The following is a 20,509-nucleotide window of genomic DNA, read 5'->3' on the forward strand; positions in this document are numbered from 1 at the left end:
CACAGACGCACTTGCGCCCCCCCCCCCCCCACACACACACACACACACACACACACACACACACACACACACACACACACACACACACACACACAAGCCCAAGCAAGAGATGCCGTGGCAGTCATGACTGGAAGGCAATTAAGAGGAGGAAACAAAATTGGGGATCAACAGAAAAACGTGACATTGACCTAATGGCGGGTCGTGTATTTGGTACCTGGGCCTTCAGTGGAGACGACCTGACTTAATCCACCTCTTAATACCACCGCTGTCGCATTACAATTAGAGAAACCATCGCTACTGTATAAAAATGGAATACAACAGCACATTAATGAAGTAGTTGAGCATGAACAGAAAAAAACCAAAACATGAAGTAAAATAGATGGTATTCACCAGAGGTGCTGATTATAAAAATTAGTCATGTGTGCAGATTGCTATCAAATTGTTTTGGCTAGTCAAACTTGGCTTGCTCTGAACAACCAATCAGAGGACGGAACGATTGCTGATGTTATCGAGTTATTGCTGTATATGGCAGAAATATTTATTTTTATTTTGTGTTCATGAGCATTTTTGGTATCAGAGTAATCCCAAAGTATTTTAAAGTACTCAAGTTATGTTAATATCATGGTAACTTTAATTTTAAAAGTAACCTTCCTAACCGTGGTTGTGTATGTCGGTGGAGTTTCCGCTGCATCTTTGATCATCCAATCAGAAATGACTGAGTGAATGACGGGCGAGATGCAACCACATTGTCACAGATATATTTGGACGAGATACACGACTGTGCTGTACCATCCCAGCTAACTGATGTGCTTGTGTGGCGGCCATGTTGGGAGGGGCAACATTCCCATCAAAAATTTACATTGAAATTCAGTTGCCAATGCCAGAACGTATACCATCAATTTTACGCCACTCTTTAAAGTAAATTCACGCAGTTTAAAGCAATTAATGTTGGAATTTAGGTTGTAAATATAAATCAATACTTCTGGAAGGGTTAAGGAGAGCAGAGAAGGTCTTCCTGGCTCTGACAGGCCACCATTTCTTATGTGAAAGTGAACAAAACTATTTGGTTGTCACTCATCATGTTTTTACTCTTGACTCGTTGTTCAGCCCTGCTGCGCACATCCTCAGTGACAAACATCTTCACATGCAGACATACGGGCTCACCTTCACAGTTACATCAGAGGCCTATTATAAATATTTAACATGCAGCAGAAGTGATGTTTCTAAATTATTTACCCCTTTTCCCTTCACAGCTGCTCTGGAGGTTAAGAGGCTAAGAGCTCCACGTCCTTCAGAGAGGCCCCCGCAATCCCGGCAGGTCTTGCCTACCCAGGAATGCCCGTTCAGTGGGCTATGCTTTCCCTGAGGAAGCGTATGAAGCTGCTGCTGCTTCTGATGGAGGTGTGGAGGAGAAGAGCTATGAGCTCATCCTCCGAAAATAGAAGCTGTTAGAAAAACCATCGGAGAATGAAGATGCAAAGCAATCTGTTGCAATTATATACCCTTGACTCCCAATAATCACATGCACTCAGGAGCCAAAACAATAGTCACACCTGCACACTTGTATATGTTCCAAACCAAGGGCTGCATCGGAAATTCTGCTTTTGCAAAACTATTACGGGCATACCTTGATTGAAGAGTGCAATTGGTTTTGCGACGGAGCTCATTACTCAATTTACTTGTCCAGTATATCAAACCAGTTACCCACCAGAAATGAATTTCAATGCCAATAATCTGATCTAGTCCCCACAAAAAGACATTTTTTGTTAACCATTTGAAAAATAAAAAAAGCACTACATTGTGTTAGAAAAAAAAAAACAAGAAAACAAAAAAGCTAATTTAAATAAACAGCATTTATCATGTGTGTCTATAGAGTGCAACTGAACAGACACTAGTACTTGTGTGCTGGACGCCTGCCTTTAAGGGGTGTGGCTTAATGGGTAACGTCAGGAGCTGAATTCGTTTTGTACCCGTTGAATTAACGGATGTAACTGCATCGGCGACTGTGGCTCTCCTTACCCAAATGGGAGGGCATTACAGCACCTTCACTGCTTTTTTAGTTGCGTTACCGGTAAATTGAGCGGCATTTATGAAGATCGCCCATAACTGGAGTTGGACGCCCAGCAGAAGACAAACTGGTAATTGAATAATATGTTTAGTATCGTGTGCATGTATCTATGTATGTATGTCAACATGTGTGTGTGTATGCATGTGTGTGTATGCACATGTATATGTATGCATGTATGCAGTTGCAATATTATCCTGTGTATGCTGTATTCTATTAGGCAAAAGTGTGTCCTAAAGTGGATGAAGACAGAGAAGTCGGAGGTGTGAGAGTCTCTGCAACTAGTGAATGCCTCGCTGCAGCACGGCGATAATCCCCGCAGTCATAAACAGATGCTAGAGCGACACAAACTACACAGTAAATAGCCACAAGCTCACACATACTCATTTCTGCCAACAGCGTGTGGCATTTTGTGCGGCCGAGCATTCAAAAAGATATTAAATGGACACACACTCACTCACTTTTCACACCTCAGAGCCTCACTGATATGAAGTGCGTTACAGTTTGTGGCTGGCGAGGAAAATAACAAATCACCCCGGAAAGCAATTATTACACCGCCAACACCAGTCATGTTGTTAACACATATTCCAATTTGTACCAACAAACACAGAGTATCCCAAATACACGAGAGCTAGTTATTGCCTAAGACTCAACTTTTCTCTGAATTTCAACATGCATAAGCACTCATCGGCCACCATTTCAGGCACAACTGTACAAATACCGGGGAGCATGCGAGCCATGAAAATCATAGTGTTGCGAGAAAAAAAAACAGCATGTTAAAAAAGTTGTCCGATCACAAAAACAAAGTTAAAAGAAGCTCAAATTCACATATTTTGGAAACCCAATGGCGAATGTCAAATAAGAACTTATTTGGTCACAAATATTTGTTCACAAAGAATACAACTCAAAATTTGACGACAAAAAAATTACACACTGACTGCTCCTGCTCTTTTTGAGCATTATTGAATTTCTCAGGCACAACTCTTGTATATTGGATCTCACAGTGTACCGAATGTGGCCCATGAATGCTGCATGTCTGTGTGTGTGTGTGTGTGTGTGTGTGTGTGTGTGTGTGTATATGAGTTTTTCAGCAATGTTTGTCGTTTACACTGCAAAAGATCCTTCAGTGAACTCAAGGTTCCGCCAATCTTATCTGATCTCTAAAAGAATGGCAGATAACATCAACGCCTTCAGACTTTTTATCTCGGCCGAGAATTCCTTGACCAGCAAGCGTCATTCCAATTCATTCGGTCTTCCTCTGATACGAGCAAACAAGTGTAAATACAAAAACTTGGCTGCTGCAGTGCGCACAATAGGGAAATCTATCTCCAATGCCTTTTTACAAAGGAGCGCACAGAGCAAGTAATTTCAGGCTCTGCTGCTCAATAAACAAAACACAGACACACACACACCCACACACCCACACAAACACACACACACACACTCCCAACGACTTAGCTCAGAGATGATAAACCGCAACAAAGCCATCACTCAAAGCTCCAGCGAATACTTTATGTACAGTACATTATTTTGAAATCATTGTGGGCATCTAGGACAGACAAATGATTCTGTGCCATTTACTGTGTCAAAACATTACAACACATTCAGTCTCTTGTGTAATCTGTTGATAGTCACATCTCAAGACTTGTAATAATACCTCAGCAATTATTGTACTCAGCACTGTCAGTTTAATCTCTGACATGTGATTGCTCAATTACTGGCTAATTATTCTATCCTTTATCTCCACTGTGCTACAAAATCCCATAATTAGTGTTCATGACTTACTTTGTGACTGTTCACAGGTTTTGGATGGCTGCCGTATACTATTCAAATGTTAGATCATGATATGAGGATCAAGTAGTCGCCTTCCTTTTCTAGCCATGGGGAAAAATGCATGACATTCCAATATGCACAGGACAATGGAAATAGAGAGGGTGAGACGGGTGGGTATTGAAAAATATCACAAGAAAAAGGAGAAAGTGTGCGTGTGTGTTTTGGAGGGGAAGAATCCAAGTGACCGTGCCGCCTTTGCGAATGAGAATGCACATGCATGAGTGTATCTAAACCCGCGAAGGTGTTAGTGTATGTGCATGTGTATGTCGTGACATGCCTATCTCCTCCACAACTCCTTACACCCCACCTCCACACCCTCCAGCTACTGCCTCACACCTGACCCCACCCGGCCTGAGCCCTGCAGGGCCTGTCACAAAAAAAAAAAAAAAAAAAGATGAGAGAGGAGGAGGAACCGTTTTCCAAAACGGCGGGGGGTAGTCACTGTGGATCCATCACCCCATCTTAGGACCCTCTCCTATGGGCAGTGGTGCCCAGCAGGCTCCCAACAGCCTCCTGGAGGATGGGGGCCTTTGAAATCAGCCTCAGACTCCAGACTTCGGAGATGTGCCATTGTTCGGCAGCTGCAGGGGGGCATTAATGGCTGGCTCCATCTTTGTGTTTGTGAACATGCAATGCCAGAGATGGTGAATTACAGTTGAACACCCTTACGGAGGACTAAAGAAAGAACCATGTTGTGTCAGAAAGTTAGCTCCCATTAAAGGTGTTTGTTGCCTTTGGAGACAAAACAAAGAAACAAGCGCGTCCTGTTAGACGGCAGAGATGTGCTATGCTCGTCGTTCAATTGTCTGTTTTGAGCGTAGAAGTCGGGGCATCAGGTCAATCTAATCCTGGTCGTAATCTATTAAAGTGGATTAACCATTTTCATACACCAGGCCTTGAACACTTTGTATGCCAGGCAACAAAACAGGATCGCCTGCAAACTCCTATTTAGTTTAGCTCAGAGGCTTCTGTATATTTTGGATGAGCCACTTTCTACTTCAGTACATAAAAAGTCAGTCGGACTTTGACTTATTTTTATTCAATTGTGTTTTAACAGCAGCTTTGATTCCATTGCACAAGGCACTATCGCTGTCAAAGGCTCCTGGCCGTACTTCCACATAGTTAACTATTTCCTATTTTGTCTGCAGCCACAGGCAGCAATTCCGCGAATAAACTTGATGACTGGAGCTAGATAAAGCTTTGCATTGGTTGCTGACAAACCCAAGCACATAATTTCTCTTTTTTGTTGACAAGGAACAATTACAATACAGAGAAAGGCACGATAGCCACAAGATGACGCCGACTGAAGAATTGTCAAGTCCCCCTGTGAACTGTTAGTGGAAAGGGACACCTAATTGTTACAACCACAACAAAGGAAATGGAGTTGAGAGGGGTTTTTTTTACCCTTTTTTCAGCTTTCAATCTCCTGGAAAGATTTTTCTACCAAACACACCATCGCTGTTCTACAAAATTTTAGATCTGTACTCAGAAACAAAACTCTGAATTGACTTTACAAGGACTTTTAAGATTGAGAGGAGCTAAACTACGGGGTGATTTTTATTTTGATTACAGCATGTGCCCTGATACACAGTAAAATCAGTAGAATAATACACAGAGACACGTTTTTCCCTCTAATTGAGCTGTATGTAAACATTTTGGAATACAATTGCCTCCCCTATCCATTAGAGTGTGAGTAAATTCTAAGTATGGATCAAAATCACTTCACTCAGAGTACAAGAGGCCCTGCCCTTTACGCTCAGTAGTCAAATAAAAGTTGATTTTAGTTGTTTGGAGCACAATGGATTTACTACTTGGAGTAAAATTCACTCTGAATATTTTACTCTCCTCCAAGTGTACATTGTGCCCTGTTTAGACTGGGACTAAATTTAATCTCTTTCAGAGTATAATTTTGCTAGATTTGAATAAAATGTATTCCACGAAATTTACTGTTGTACTTGTCTGCGGTTTTGTGGACGCATACGCTGCATTTTTCAACACGTCTTAAAAGCTTGCCTGCAAACCCCGTCTGACTCAGTAACAGTCCACTGCATTCCAGTGTGTCATTGCTTGTTGGTCAGACAACACACAGGCACACGCACACACATTTAGAAATACAAGTTGCTCAAACATCAAGCAAGGTTGACAGTCCACACAATGAACATTTCACCAGTCAGGGGTCCACATCCCCCTTCCCTCTTGCTGTTGTCTCTATGCCAGACTAGCTGTGCCGCTTTTCAGACTACCAGGGCTTAATTATGCCATAACTGCCTGAGGGTTGGATGCTAAATACCAGCGACGGCACCATCGCAGCCCAACAACCGCTCACTGCCGCTTGCTTGCAACTCAATATCTTCATCTCCAAATTGTCCTCCAAGACTTGAGGCATGGCCCAGTTAAAGTCATATATCGTGTATGTGAGATGGGAGCGTGTTCGCTCAATGTTTTGTTTTCATCACCATTTGTTTGTTCGTCAACAGTCTTTTGACTTAATTAATTGGTAAGAGGAGCATCTAGTGCGCGGGGGGGTGTCAAACTCATTTTTGTCACAGGCCACATTATAGATATCGTTTCCTTCAGAGGGTTATTTTGACTCAGAAAACATAAATGTATAATCACCTCATCATGTTATTACATACACACAACCAAGTGATGAATTACTGTTAAGAAAACAGACAATGACAAAGGTTTGCTGAATTGCTGTTCAACTGAAACCTTAAAGGTAACAGAAATGTTTGCAATTTAGTAGAAGTGAAGACAATTTGCAATTTTTAAAGTGGATTTTTGGCAAGAAACATGATGTAGACGCACATTATCCGGCTACAGAAAAAAATATGGCTCCATGGCCCTTGCCTGAGTTGCACTTGTTTATTAAAGTGTCCAATTTGGTGCTGAATTCGGCAGCTGTTTTGAGACACACACACACACACACACACACACACACACACACACACACACACGGAATTAAAAAAAAAAAAAACTTGACTCACAGTCTCTCCAGCTCCTTCAGGTCCTGGAAAGCTCCTCGCTCAATTGTGGTGATTTTGTTCTCCATAAGCTGCCTGTAGGGACAAGCAAAAGAAAATAAGATGGTGTGCAAAAGACTTGGGAGAAAATAAGTTCCGAGGTCCAAATGAGTGAGGAAAGTGTGACTTAATGGAGTCAGAAAAAAAGAGTTTGACAAGAAATCACAAGAGATTGCTATTTGAGATGAAAGTGGAAGAGGTTGTGATGGCTGTGCAAGAAAAAAAAAAGATTGATGGAGATGAAAGACGATAGACTGTTGAAACAGCATCAAGGAGAAAGGGAGAAAAGACAATCAGCAAGCGGTCGATAGCCACCTAGAATTTACTTTAAAACTGAACGCAGACTCATCTATCATCCAATTTAGTCTGTGTCGAACCTTATAGCTGTGACCACTCATTCACTTACACCAGAATGCTGACCAAGCCCCCTGTGCAAGCACACATTTTGATGCAGTCACATGGTAAACTCAAGGTGCGCACACACACCCATGCAAGCTGATGACCGGAAATAAGCATGAAAGCACACACACACACACACACACACACACACACACACACACACACACTCACACACACACTCAATAAGAACATAATCTGCAGAGGAATTCCAACAATTTGTATCCGCTGCCATTCACTTTTGGACGTTGAGTCACACACGCACGCGCGTGCACACACACTTTAAGCAACCTGTTCTTACTTGACTCCCCCGTTCACCCTCCCCTCATCCATCCCGTCATTCGTGGTTGGGCGTAATGACAACCTTCTTCTCTCCTCACTATCCATCACTTCCTCGCCGGGGCGTTAATCACTGCAGCACATGGGCCCCGGGGGCCCCACCGTTTAAAATAAAACCCCCCTCCCTACCCCCTGGACACTTTTACACTGGCAAATTAACAGGTGCCTAGGCTAAGATGCACATGCATGACTCACTTGCAGTGACGAGACGCGCGCACTCATCCAGTCTGGCGCATTGTGCGTCGTGGAAGTGTGCAACAAGATAAGGAAGTGCAGTTGCAAAGACACGGGGGGTTACAGTAGGAAAAACTCACAAAAGCCACTTACAGCACGCGCAGATTTCTCAGTCCGGCGAAATCGGCCTTGGCGATTTTCGTCAGGTTGTTTGCGTTCAGATCCCTGAAAGAGAAAACGGTGAGAATAATAATGAACCCTGTTGAAATTGTATATTCCTTCAATGAAACTTGCACAGTGGCCCATGTCGACGTGTAATTTAAGCGTCTCCTCCACCGGGAGAGATGGAGGTCGAGCTGCGGCTGTTGCCGCTGCACTGCGGGCAGGACCCATTTTAATTTGATCTTTGCCTAATAGAATACAGTCTGTTTAACTCGAAGCCCACTTGGCTCCCAAATCCGTTTTTGATTAACTCACTGGTCTGCAGACAAAACCGATGCGGTCTCGGGTGAAGCGCTAATGCAACAGTGCGAAACCACCAAACACGACCACATCACGCATGCATGCCCCTTCACTTGTCTCTTGATGTCGGTCCCCACGGTGAAATCATACTTTAGCGGGCGTTTTAACACGTCAATTGAAATTACTAACTTAGATGATTTGTCCTAAAATGAGATTCCACTTGCTGCTTCACTAAATGTTGGGTTGTAACATTGGTTTTAGCATAAAGTGATTTATCAAGCCATCTACTTTAAATAATTCACATTTCTTTTTATTGAAACATATCTTGGGGATTAAAAGGTGAAACAAATCACTTAATTTCAAGTCAACATAAACTATTAGCCTATATCAAATCAAAATGTGTTATGAGTAATGGCGTGCATCCAAACTGAAATCAAAGTAGATAGACACTTACAGTCTCTCGGTGTTGCGGGGTATATTCCTGGGTACGCCGCGGAGCCCTTGGCCGTGACAGTCCACTGTGGTCCCGGTGCAGGAGCACTGAGTCGGGCACGGTTGTCCGGCTGCGCCCCGGCCCGACAGAGCGACGGCCAGGATGGCCACCAGCAGCCCCAGCGCGGAATACGGAGCTCGCCCGAGGCCCGCGGGGTTCAGGGCTCCAAGCATTGCGGCAAGTGGAAAGCGACCGGCAAAAGAGCGAGAGAATGAAAAAGATCCTGGAAAGTGTTCGGGCAAACTCAGCGGGATACCGTCCTCCTCGTCGTCTCTAAAATTTCACGTCCTAAATTTACATCGGGCTGTCCTTAATGGGGGTGCGATGATTCAGAACGGGGACTGGGGTCCCCCTGAAGGGAGCTCGGAGAGGCGGTGAAGCGACTCTCTGTCTGCGCTACAGCGGCACAAACTTCCACATGTCAGCGGCATGCAGCGGCCAAATCCCCCCCGGTCGGTCCCTCGATCCTCCTTGTCCTGATCCACAGAAGCCTCTCACACTTACACACTTCAAGTGCACCCCTGCACACGCCCGCAACACACCCCCTCACACGCACATACTCCAGGTAAGGCTTTCTTGTGGGAATTAATTCACAACAACGTCCAGCGAAGAACAACAGAAGCGTTTCGTCTACTTCCAAAAAAACGGCTAAGGAGAGGTGATGTTGGACGTACTGTTTCTGAACGCTTGTCAGTGAGTCACAGGTACCGGTCGTGGTGTCGGTAACGTGAAGGAGGACACAAGTCCGCCTGAGAGCTGAGCGCAACACCTCAATCCAAATGAGTGAGCCTAGTGCGTCAAAGCGCTGCAGCCCACACCGTGCGGTCGAGAGCCACTAGAGGAGGGAGGGAGAGCGAGAGAGCGAGAGAGAGAGAGAGAGAGAGAGAGAGAGAGAGAGAGAGAGAGAGAGAGAGAGAGAGAGAGAATGACACTTAAAGGAGAACGAGAGAGTGTGTGAGAGAGAGACAACAGAGGTGGGCAATAGTACTCACATGTACATAAAAGTGAACAAAAAAAAGATTGTTAAAAGAGGAAGTCCTGAGTGAGCTCCCTAATAGTAAAGTGCAGACTCTGAAATGTATTTTCGGTAAAAATAAGGTTCGACTGTCATTTCACTGCCCGTTTTCACAACTTGGCGCAGCACCAATACCATCTACAAACTAAACTGTTTCTCATTTTAACTAACACAGGCTTTAAACTGTCAAAACAGCCATAGCATCGCTAACATTCTGAACAGACGAACAAAAAACGTTTTGGTAATTTTAGTAAACTATGTTATACATCTCTACTTTGCCTTTAAATGTCTTAAATTCTTCCAGGAGTGGTAAATCCAGTCCACAGTTTGGCTTTAGCCATAGGTGCTTCTCCTCAAGATAGTTTACCTGCCAGTTAAATAAAAGCACCTGGCTAAATCCAAACCTTGGCAGGGGCTTTACTATCCAGACTATAGGTTGCATTATTGTCATTCATGCTCAGGTTCACGTTCCTCCATGTTGCTTCCATCCCTCAAGATCTCACGCAAGGTTGACGTTCACCTTTGCTCTTTACACCTTTTTCTTACGTTTTGTTGAAAAATGGACAAAAGCATAAAAAGTACAGATATCTAATTTCAAATGGAGCGAGTAAAAGTCAAAAGTCATTATAAAAATGAATACTCAAATAAAGATACCTGTAAAATGTACTTTAGTAAAATAACATATTTTGTACTACATTACTTCTCACCAAGGAGACACAGTGGACATGCGATGAGAAAAGGAGACGAAACTCGCCTAGAAAGGGGGAGAGACAGAAAGACAACACGTAAAAACGCGTCTCACCTGTTGCTTTCTTTAGCCGTCTCCTCCAAGGTGACAAAATGGGGCACACTGGAGTTCAGTTGCCGGACTTCCAAGTAGCCTAATAATCATGGCCAGTATCTAAGACACCAAGAGGCCATGTTGCTTTTTTAGCATGTTGGTTGTATCGGTGTCTAGTTTGCAGAACACATTAATAGGACCGTGTGAAGATTTACACTTGGCTTTTAACATTGTACACTAGAACTAGACTTACATTCACGTTTGGTCTATTTTCAGCAACCGTGCCTTGTCAATAAAATGATGAACTATTTATAGATACCGCTGCATGACTATATTGGAAATAGTGGCGCCTTCCAAGAAAATTGGAAATACGCCTCTGGATATGATGTTGCAAAAGTTATGACTTGATTTGTTGTTAGATATTTTAGCCAGATATTGTTTTTGCCATTGTCACGTACACTATTAGCTCCCCCAACACACACCGTGTGTGTCTTGACTCTGCTGAACCCCTGAGACTGACTCATGAAAACTTCGATGGATTCTAGGCGAAAAATCATTGCGATTCTATACACCTGGAAATAAAAGTTGCAATGCTGATCTCTCGTTTTATATTCAAACCCAAATTATTTCAGCGAGCAGCAATTCTAAAAGAATTTGCCTCACTGATCTAATTCTTTGGCGATGGGAGTGGGAGAGAGGAGAGAGCGAGACAACTCTGTTAAGGCGCTCACTGCATTTCTCACATGAATGTACATTGGTCTTGATGATTGCACACTCTTAAGAAGTGTGTTGCAAGGCGACACGCCCACTTAAAGGTGTTTAACTTTGACAGCTATTGAAAGGGTGTGACTGGAGGGTCACTGGTGGCAATAATTCATGTAGGAAGTGAGAGAAGAGTAAAAGAAGAACGAGAAAGACATGTTAGTGCTTCAGGGGACAGCACTTGTTTGGACATACCTGACATGACCTGTCCTAACCTTTAACATACACACACACAACGTTGCCTCAAACAACAGCTGAAATACAAGTCAATAACGACAAACACACACTGTCTGAATCGTGCCGATAATGCAAATGGCGGTTTGCTTACACCTCTGAACAACAACATCTACAAGTCATTTCACAATGCACACATAGTGACCATGTAGCACAATGTCTGTCAGTCCAACACGAGACCCCCCCAAAATATCACACCAATGCTCCAGTGACTAGCCAGTTTGAACAATTGTCTGCATCAAACTTTGTTGGAAAAGTTTGTGTTCTAGCTTGACCTTGGCCCAGACCACAAAGCAGAATCCAAAGGCTTCAAACACTTGCCAGAAGAGAATGAGAACACATTATTCCATTTTCATTCTATGTCTATGCATTGTGCATCCACGATCATTTAGCAATGAGAATGCTCTGCCCCCCCCCCCCAAAAAAAAGTGAGCGTGATGTGATCCTGTAGGATGTATCATAATGGCCTTTGTGATCCACTGACCTTTAGCAGCTGCCGGTGTGTCAGGAATTGCTTAGAGGGATGCATCAAGGCACTGGAGAGCTAATCAGTGGGATAACAGCTGGTCTGGAATTGGTAAACCAAAAACCTCCCCCACCTCCTCCTGTGGATTGAATAGTTTTAATCACACTGGTCAACAACATTTTCCCATATTTTTTTGTAGTTCAGAGAAGTAAGTCAGCAAATGAAAATATATTTATATTGTTTGTGCTGATTCATATTCTGACTTTTTCTCTCACACATCAGATTTTCATAATGCGAATATAAATATAATAGGTAATATAGTACCGTAACACATTTAGTAATATTTAAGTCATATTTATGAATTAAGGGGTAAGTTCAGAATCAGGTGGAATTTTTTTTCTGACAGGTCACAGTTATGAATTGCAATGCATGCGAAAGTCTGTACTGCGCAAACTTTTATAGGTCAAACTTCAAAACATCAAAAATGGAAATATCCCCCCCAATATATATATCTATAGATATTTATCTATAGATATAGATATCTATATAGATATATATCTATAGATATAGATATCTATATAGATATCTATATCTATATAGATATCTCTCTCTCTCTGTCTCTCTCTCTCTGTCTCTCTCGTGCTCTCTCTCTCTCTCTCTCTCTCTCTCTCTCTCTCTCTCTCTCTCTCTCTCTCTATATATATATATATACATATATATATATATATATATATATACATATGAACCAAAGGTGTTCTTCAGCCTGTGTGAGAATCCTCCAGCAGTTCCTGTCAAGACGGTTCTTGATTTAGAATAATCCTGCTGTCCTGCATACTCTCACCACTTGAATGGTTAGTCAAACACAAAGCTCCACCAAGGTGGAAAAATTTTAATTGGGACGAATACCAAATTGTTTACCTTCACAGGCACCCAGCTCCTGCAAATGGCTGAACTTTGTTATTGGGTGTATGATTCGCTCAGGGCCATATTCTTCTGCATGTGCTTATGTCAGAAAATGCACAGTTGCATGCTTTCACAAATAGTCCAAATGGATCTCTATGGAATTCATCTCGACAATCCAGGACTTGCAGGTATCCTCACAATTCAAATGGCCGCACCTCTTCGGTGGCTGTGCAAGTTTTCGCCAGTTACACAAGTGGGTGTGTCAGAAGCCGAGGTGGGAGAATTGCAGCGCCTTCAAGAAAAGCGCGAAAGGATTTGACTTAAATCTGTCCCTTGGTGCGCATGTCCCGACAGGCTGACAACACATCCACTTTTCAGTTGTTTTCATTTCGAAAGTGTGCGGTATTTTTCTCATGGATTTCAATGACACGACCAAGTCTCAGGAAAACTCAATGCTCCATTATTTACAGGCAGCCTCAGAATTCAAAGAATCACACCTCATTGGTGTTTGCTCACCCATTCCCGGGTTACGTGCTGTGGGTGTGGCAGAACTCTCGATGGGAGAATACTCGTCAATGAAAAGCGTGCTAGCCCAGATGCATGGAAAAAAAAAACACAAAGAGAAGAATATAGCCCTCAAAAAATAAAGAAAAGGCCCACAATGCCATTGACTTTAACGACAGGTTTGATCCAATTTGTTTGGTGGAATTTGATTTGGTGGTTTTTGAGTAATCCTGCTCATTGTTGCAAACATTGAATTTGAAAGGTCTTTTTTGTCTTCATAAAAGGTCTGTGACATTCTTATGCCAAATGATCCAAGGTATAAAGACTTACAGCACAATACAAAAAAGGCGGGGCCAGTTTTGTCTCATTCATGTACCGTGCTTTGGTCAGAAGCTAATGCTAAAGACATGATGAGCGAATGCTTATCTGCGCTAGCACTGCAGCCTTGCTTACATTTTGGTTTGGACATGATGTCTATATTTGGAAATACTATGTTCATTATTCTGTTTGTGTACGTTGCGTTTGCAAAAATCATCGCCAATTTCCGATATTCTTCACCGAACAATTGCCTTTCATGTCTGCCCTGTACATTAATACATCTCGAGTAAACACAAAATATGAATTTTGTCTAACTAAACAGAATTGCATGAAACTGTTTCAACATGAACATACAAATGTTTTGATTTTTCTGTATGCATTGGTCATTCCCTCCACCGCTGTAATTATAAGTCAGAGGAGAAAAACAAGGTCCAGTACTAAATGTACATTGGTGTGGAATTTAGCAAGTCGGAAGTACTGAATGGCCGCTAATGACATTGTGTCAGTCCAATGCAATGTTGATGCTCTTCAGTCAAGTCTGTTGAGCTAGAAACCGTTTGTGTTTGTTTTATGGCCACGCAATAAAGTTGAAGGTGTAGGGGTCAGTGTGTGTGCATGTGTGTGTGTGTAGGTGAGCCACCTGGCCTCGAAACAGCTGCTACTGAGACACATGCAGCTCAAAGCTCATCCTTATACACAATCATATAAACACACACGCGCACAGTTACATGCAGGGTATTGTGTGAATTCATTAACCACATTTACATGAGTGTGTGTGTGTGTGTGTGTGTGTGTGTGTGTGTGCGCGCGCGCGTGCGCGCACACGTGAGCATGTGTGTTTTGCCTGATTATCACATCATTAAAAACCAATGATGTTTGTGTTTGAACTGCCACTGTCAACAAAGACATTGGTTACACAGCTGTATTAAGACACACACACACACACACACACACCATATATGCAGACAGAGCCATGCCAAAACACACAAACAACAACATTAGAATAAAACCAAAAACTCCTTTCTTCCGTTCCCAACTGGCAGTTTCATGGGGATGTGAAGCATCCGGAAGGAGCGCTGACTCTGGACTGAGGTTTGTGTGAGGCACTGACTACCTTTGTTGCGATGCACGTACAACGGCACACACACACTCTGAGCAGCCCGGGGTGATGCTAAGAGGGTGAATGGGATCTGCATGAGGGGACTGGTATGTCGGAAATGCTCCCTTGTCGGTGGATGAAGGCATGTTATGGTTTCACATGTCAGTTAAGTCTGTGTTTGGAAAATAATTCAGCAATGCACATCACATGAAAGACAATGTCGTGAAGTCAAACTACAAGAGAGATTCGTACCGTTCATTTCTAAAAATAAGACTGTCCGTAGATAACAATTGGGTTAGGGATGAATTCTAAATGTGTTTTGTGCTTTGGACTGTTATTCAGATGTATTTGGCACCATATGCTTTAAATTATTGTCAGTCCTCCACGTGTATCAGTTTTCAAAAAAAAATGTTTTTACATTTCTCTGCAAATGTTTGTTTTGCTGCTCTTTTGATTTTTGAACTTCTACTGTCACCTGCATGACTGAGTGTACATTATTAAATAACATCGTGTATTTATTGCCTTTATGAAAACTGCATTTTAACCGGGCTACATTTCAATGAATATGTCACTTTTGCAGTGAGCAAAAATATATTGGTTAGAACTGAAAATAAAAACTGTCAGATTGGCAATGCGATTTTGTTGTTTGCACCAGTAACACTGAGGAGGGATCTAAAGATGACCAAAATCGGTTGCCATGGAGATTCCGTGTAGGACTTTGGAACCACATCTGGTAACCCAAATGTAAGTCAAAATGCTCACTCTAGTTTTTAACAAGTGGCCAATAGTTTCCAGCTGGTGTTGGTGCCTTCTGAAATTTGGATCACGGTGGATTGGCATCGCAACATCGGAGCACCAACAGCCAATGCAAATATACCACAGCACCTGCCACTGCCCAATCAGGCCTTGCGGTTCAGATGGGATGTGCTGTTGCGGGAGTTCTTACTGGTCGAAATCTCATGTGACTTTCGATGACTAATGAATACAGAAGTAATGGCACTGCTTAAATAGTTGTAAAAAATGTCACCGATTTTTTTTCAAGAAAGATAAGTAAAGTCACTCTTATGACACACTTGATGTTACGCCCCACTTGTCATACTAAGGAAAAAACTGTTAGTTTAAAACTTGAAGCCTATTTTGTTGGATTAGTTGACCCCAAAACGTTTACTTTGACATCAAATTTATCTTTATAACAGAAACAAAATCACGGACTCTCGATGATTTTGGGCAACACAAAAAACAAAAACCCAAACCCCCCAGCAATTTCCAATACCAAGTGCAAGCTCACTTGTGTCTTATGGTAAATGTATTTGTATGACTGTAACTTACTCCAATTTCGAAGGGAACCTTTGCATCATTGCTTGATGTCAAAGGCCTATTTTGGAGACTGAACCTCTCTACTATTAGAAGGCTTCAGAAACAGACATGATGACATTTTACTCCTCAGCAATAGAGTCTCAGACCTTCTAATCCTCTCAAACTATTATTATCTTTCATTGTTTTCACTCTGCTGCTGTTCCTTGGACCAAACTAAGTGACCCAGACACCACCATTTTAAAATAGCCCGTAAGTACAAAAACAAACACGTGTGTGAAACTAATTGTGCGCCGCCGCGTGCAGGCTTGTTGAGATGCAACACTGAGACAAGAGATTAAACATCTGTCTGAATCCAAACCCAAATTGAGATTAGCAGGGGAAAAGAATAGATCCCATATATCCCTTCTCCCGACAGAATTGGAGAAGCGGTTGTAGCCAAGGTGCAAATAAACTCGGGCAGACTAGACTACTAATGACGCGCATCTTTGTCTTCCCACTCTGTCCCACTGTTGTTTTTCCATCAAGCCAAATGAGGAAATATAATCGTTTATAATCGCGACATGATACTGATGATAGTAGGATGAACATGAAGTTGGGTAAATCCCCACTGTAGCTAATGTGTTGAATGCTTACAATATCTGCTTCGTCTGTTAAAAAGTTGGCTAAGGTTCACCACAGTCGTTTTATAGCTACCGCGGTGGCGTGAATGGGAGAAAAACAATTCCCCACTGATACTGGCAGTCTATTTTTCCATCTTTGATGCATACCTTGGAGAGTAGCGATGAGCAGAAGTGAGTGAATGAGTTATAGCTCTTGTAAGCTGCGGCGAAGACACGGGTCTTAACTTCTGACGCGCGGAATAAATCACAGATCTCCTACAGATGAGTCTTCATACGAGACGACTCTTTTCTGTCAGATGATGTGAAGGATGAAGTGCGGAGTCCCGCGTCCTGAGAGAGTGTGAGTAGTTCACGTGTAAATCATTCAAGACATTTGAAGCACACTACAAGGGCCCAAGGAACAGCGGGGTGGTGTGAGTAGAGGAGATTGTAAGGAAGACAAAAAAAAAAAAAAAAAAAAGCAAAATGGAGCAAAAAGGTGAGGTTTGAGAATAGGGCAACAAACGTAGAGAGGTAGTGAGGGGAAGAAAAATATGTTGGGACCTTTGGAGGCGGCGAGGGGGAAACACAGGAGGTGAGGGAGCGAGAAAGAGCGGTGTGGGAAAAATCAATATGCTCTGTGGAGTGACTGAAAAAGACAATGTGTCCCGCCTGACCCTTTGCTCCCCTTGGAGATAATGTGTATGTTTGTCCCTACGAGCACACTTGTAAATAACATATTTGCACATTGATTTGGAGTCTAAGGTGGCTCAATAGTCCATCCTGAATTTAATTGCGCACAATATAGAGACAAAAGCATTTAGACAAATGTCTAACCAGGTAATCAATCAATCCTGAATCTTATTTATTTATTTTTCATCTTGGCAAAGACAATTCTATTCGTCAGAGCAGTTTGGTGGAAACCAGTCATGGGGTTGCCCCTTGCTTTTGAGTCTGTGCTAAGCTAAAGCATGTGCTAAGCTAAGGCAGTGCTATTTTTTTGGCAAGGTGGTCGACTGGTTAGCATGTCCGCCTCACAGTACGGACGGAGGTGCTGGGGTTTCACTCCAGGCCACGGCCTTCCTGTGTGAAGTTTGCATGTTCTCCCCGTGGCTACGGGGGTTTTCTCGAGGTACTTCGGATTCTTGCCACATCCCAAAAACACGCATCGTAGGTTGATTGAATGTGTGTAATTGTGAGTGTGGATGGTTGTTTGGCTGTATGTGTGCTTGTTGTTGAGGGTCCTCCACAATGTACTCTGCAGCCGGAAAGTATTCACAGCGGTTCACCTTTTCCACATTTTGTTACGTTACAGCTGAATTTCTAAAGGAATTACAGATTTTTTTCATTGAAATTGTTCACGCAAGAAGCTGAAATTGCAATGTGGAAAAAGTGATTTTTACTAATTTACTAATCAAAAATTTGCATGCAAGTATTCAAAGCTCTTGCCATGAACATCAAAATTACATTCCTTGTTTCTCTAGTTTTAGTTAGATTTTAATTGGGGGCCATGTTGTCTTTGAAGAAAACATCGTTTACAATGATCAGGTGTCCAAATACTTTTGTTGCTCTTGTGCATGTGACCTTGCGCATCCACAATTCCAAAATATGAAAGTCAATGCTGGGGGATGCTGCCAGCAAGCTAATGGGATAAAAGTTCATTAGCTCCCGTCTGCCAACATTATGAGAAAGGACAGCTGGAACAAAGGAGCAGCAAATGTGTTCATTCCTGCTTACACCTGCTTTCCTTCCATCTTCCTCCTTGTCACCATCATCTAAGAGGTCATGTTCACACACAAGCCAATGGCCGTTGCACACGTTTCCTACTTTTTGTAAAATGTTCACAAAAGGAGCTCCTCTCTTCATTGATGTCATATTTTAGCACGCCTCCCGGCTAGTGGCTTTCACACACCGTCCACTCCATGTTTTTGTGAAGCAATTGTAAAGCCGACTCAGCCTGCCATTGTCCGCATCCGAGGACTGAATTCTGTTCCTCCATCTGCCCCCGAGCACCTCTTGGGGGTTGATGGGGGGTCCGAATGGGAGAAGGTCGCCAGTCACCTCCTTATCTCCCCTCTCGGAGTCATCCAATCACTCCTGTTATCCATTCTGTCCCTTCGGTGTGATGCTTACGTTATCACTCTGCTGTGAAGTCTCAGGGTTAATTGAGGTCCGAACAGCAGGAGGGCAATTAAGACATACTTGTGGAGGGGGCATGCAAACACATCGTTTGCAATATCATTGCCAACAAAGAAACAGAGAATGGAGCTCACGCTACACGGACAACAACTGATTATATGAAAAAAAAAAAAAACATGGCAGACAGTGAGACCCAGCAGAATACCCCAAATGGATGATAATGTGACACATAACGACAAACTTTGTGCAGCAGGCGCATAGTAGAGACTCCAGCATTAAGCCCCTTTGTTTAACTCAGGAGATCAAACAGAGGTAATTATTGGAACCAACAAATGTGGGAAAAAAAAGTTATTTAAACGAAGAGCCTCAGCAAAAGAGGAATGAGTGAACTTATAAAATGACAAACACATTGTAACGCTCCTCATTTCTGGGGAAATACTATACAGCTCACACACGACTACAGTATTTGAAACAGCAGCACCTCGACATACACGTGAACAGGATGCATTTTTGTCTGGATTAAACCAGACCCATATAGTAATTAATAAAAATACCCCAATTTTTACCTTGGAGTTTAATAAATGCCTTCATTGTCCGGTGTCAAGGTAGATGCTTTCTGCAAAAAAAACTATGTTCATACTTTGTTGCTGGATAAAACCAGAAAGGCCACAAAAGCAGTCTAATGTACAGTATTAAACAATTTATCGTGGCGCAGGCAGTTGACCTTTTGGGTTGTGTTGCAGTCATTATGTGGTTGCTGCACCACTATTCTCATTAAGATTGGATGCAAAAAAAAAAAAATAGGGGAAATATTGGATATGATCTGGTGTGTGTGTGTGTGTGTGTGTGTGTGTGTGTGTGTGTGTGTGTGTGTGTGTGTGTGTGTGTGTGCGGTTTGAAGTATACTGTAGATGCTGATTGAAGCAGAAGTTGCATGGTGGGAAGCTATGCATCAAAGACTGACATTCACCTTTCTGGATCTCCTGTTTGATGACCCACGCCTGAGCAGGAAAGTCTTTAGTGTGCAGCAGGCGAGGTAGTGATCCCCACTTGTCTATGTGCTCGCAGGGATGGAAGAAACAGAGCAGACTTGAACACAATTTAGTGAATTTCACAGCTTGAGCCTGAAGGGCAGTGGAGGTTTGCCCAAGTGCAGCTGATCAGCCTGATTGGCCACCACCAACCAGCCCGGGGGAGGGAGTAATCAATTAAGACTTGACTGCCAGACCACACAACAATAGCTCTTTGTAGAAATGCCAATGAGGATGATTCAAACCGATGGATTACTAATAATAACATGATCAGGAGAAATATTAACTGAAAGTCACTCACAAAACAGCCCCGCTCTCGGGAGGAAATGATTTTCCGGGCTATAAGACGTTATGCTCTGATTTAATATATAATAGGTTTGACACGAAAAGAAACAAAAAAATATAATTGAAATAGCATTAGAGAGAAACCATCTCTCATCTAATGTATTTGAACGTTTCAGGAGGTTTTCATCTCCTAAATATTTCTCATGGGATTAAGAGGTGTGCTATTCAAGTGGTTTCATCTTAACGCAGCCTCTAAAATTTCGGTCAGTGA

At 42.6% G+C, this 20,509-nt stretch overlaps 1 protein-coding gene and 1 long non-coding RNA gene across 5 annotated transcripts in view; both read right to left on the reverse strand.

The window, feature by feature from the left end:
* The window catches only part of slit2 (slit homolog 2 (Drosophila)), an 88,691-nt gene extending 79,080 nt beyond the window's left edge, over positions 1–9,611 (reverse strand). For 3 of the 4 annotated variants that reach the window (XM_019876675.1, XM_019876673.1, XM_019876676.1), the window contains exons 1-3: positions 8,747–9,611; positions 7,984–8,055; positions 6,886–6,957 (exon numbers count right to left, since the gene is read on the reverse strand). In XM_019876675.1, the coding sequence (XP_019732234.1) occupies positions 6,886–6,957; positions 7,984–8,055; positions 8,747–8,958 (356 nt within the window). In that variant the 5' untranslated portion in view covers positions 8,959–9,611. The remainder of the gene's footprint in view (positions 1–6,885; positions 6,958–7,983; positions 8,056–8,746) is intronic. The other variant, XM_019876674.1, reaches the window with a different exon arrangement.
* Positions 9,612–11,884: 2,273 nt separating this feature from the next.
* LOC109519770 (uncharacterized) lies at positions 11,885–20,091 on the reverse strand. Its single transcript, XR_002169025.1, has 3 exons — positions 19,893–20,091; positions 12,062–12,182; positions 11,885–11,982 (listed from the first exon to the last, which is right to left on the reverse strand). It is a non-coding gene; the product is annotated as an uncharacterized LOC109519770 (long non-coding RNA).
* Between the last annotated feature and the right edge of the window lie 418 nt (positions 20,092–20,509).

Source organism: Hippocampus comes, unplaced genomic scaffold (assembly GCF_001891065.2).
Source record: "Hippocampus comes isolate QL1 unplaced genomic scaffold, H_comes_QL1_v1.1 scaffold51, whole genome shotgun sequence".
NCBI lineage: Eukaryota > Metazoa > Chordata > Actinopteri > Syngnathiformes > Syngnathidae > Hippocampus > Hippocampus comes.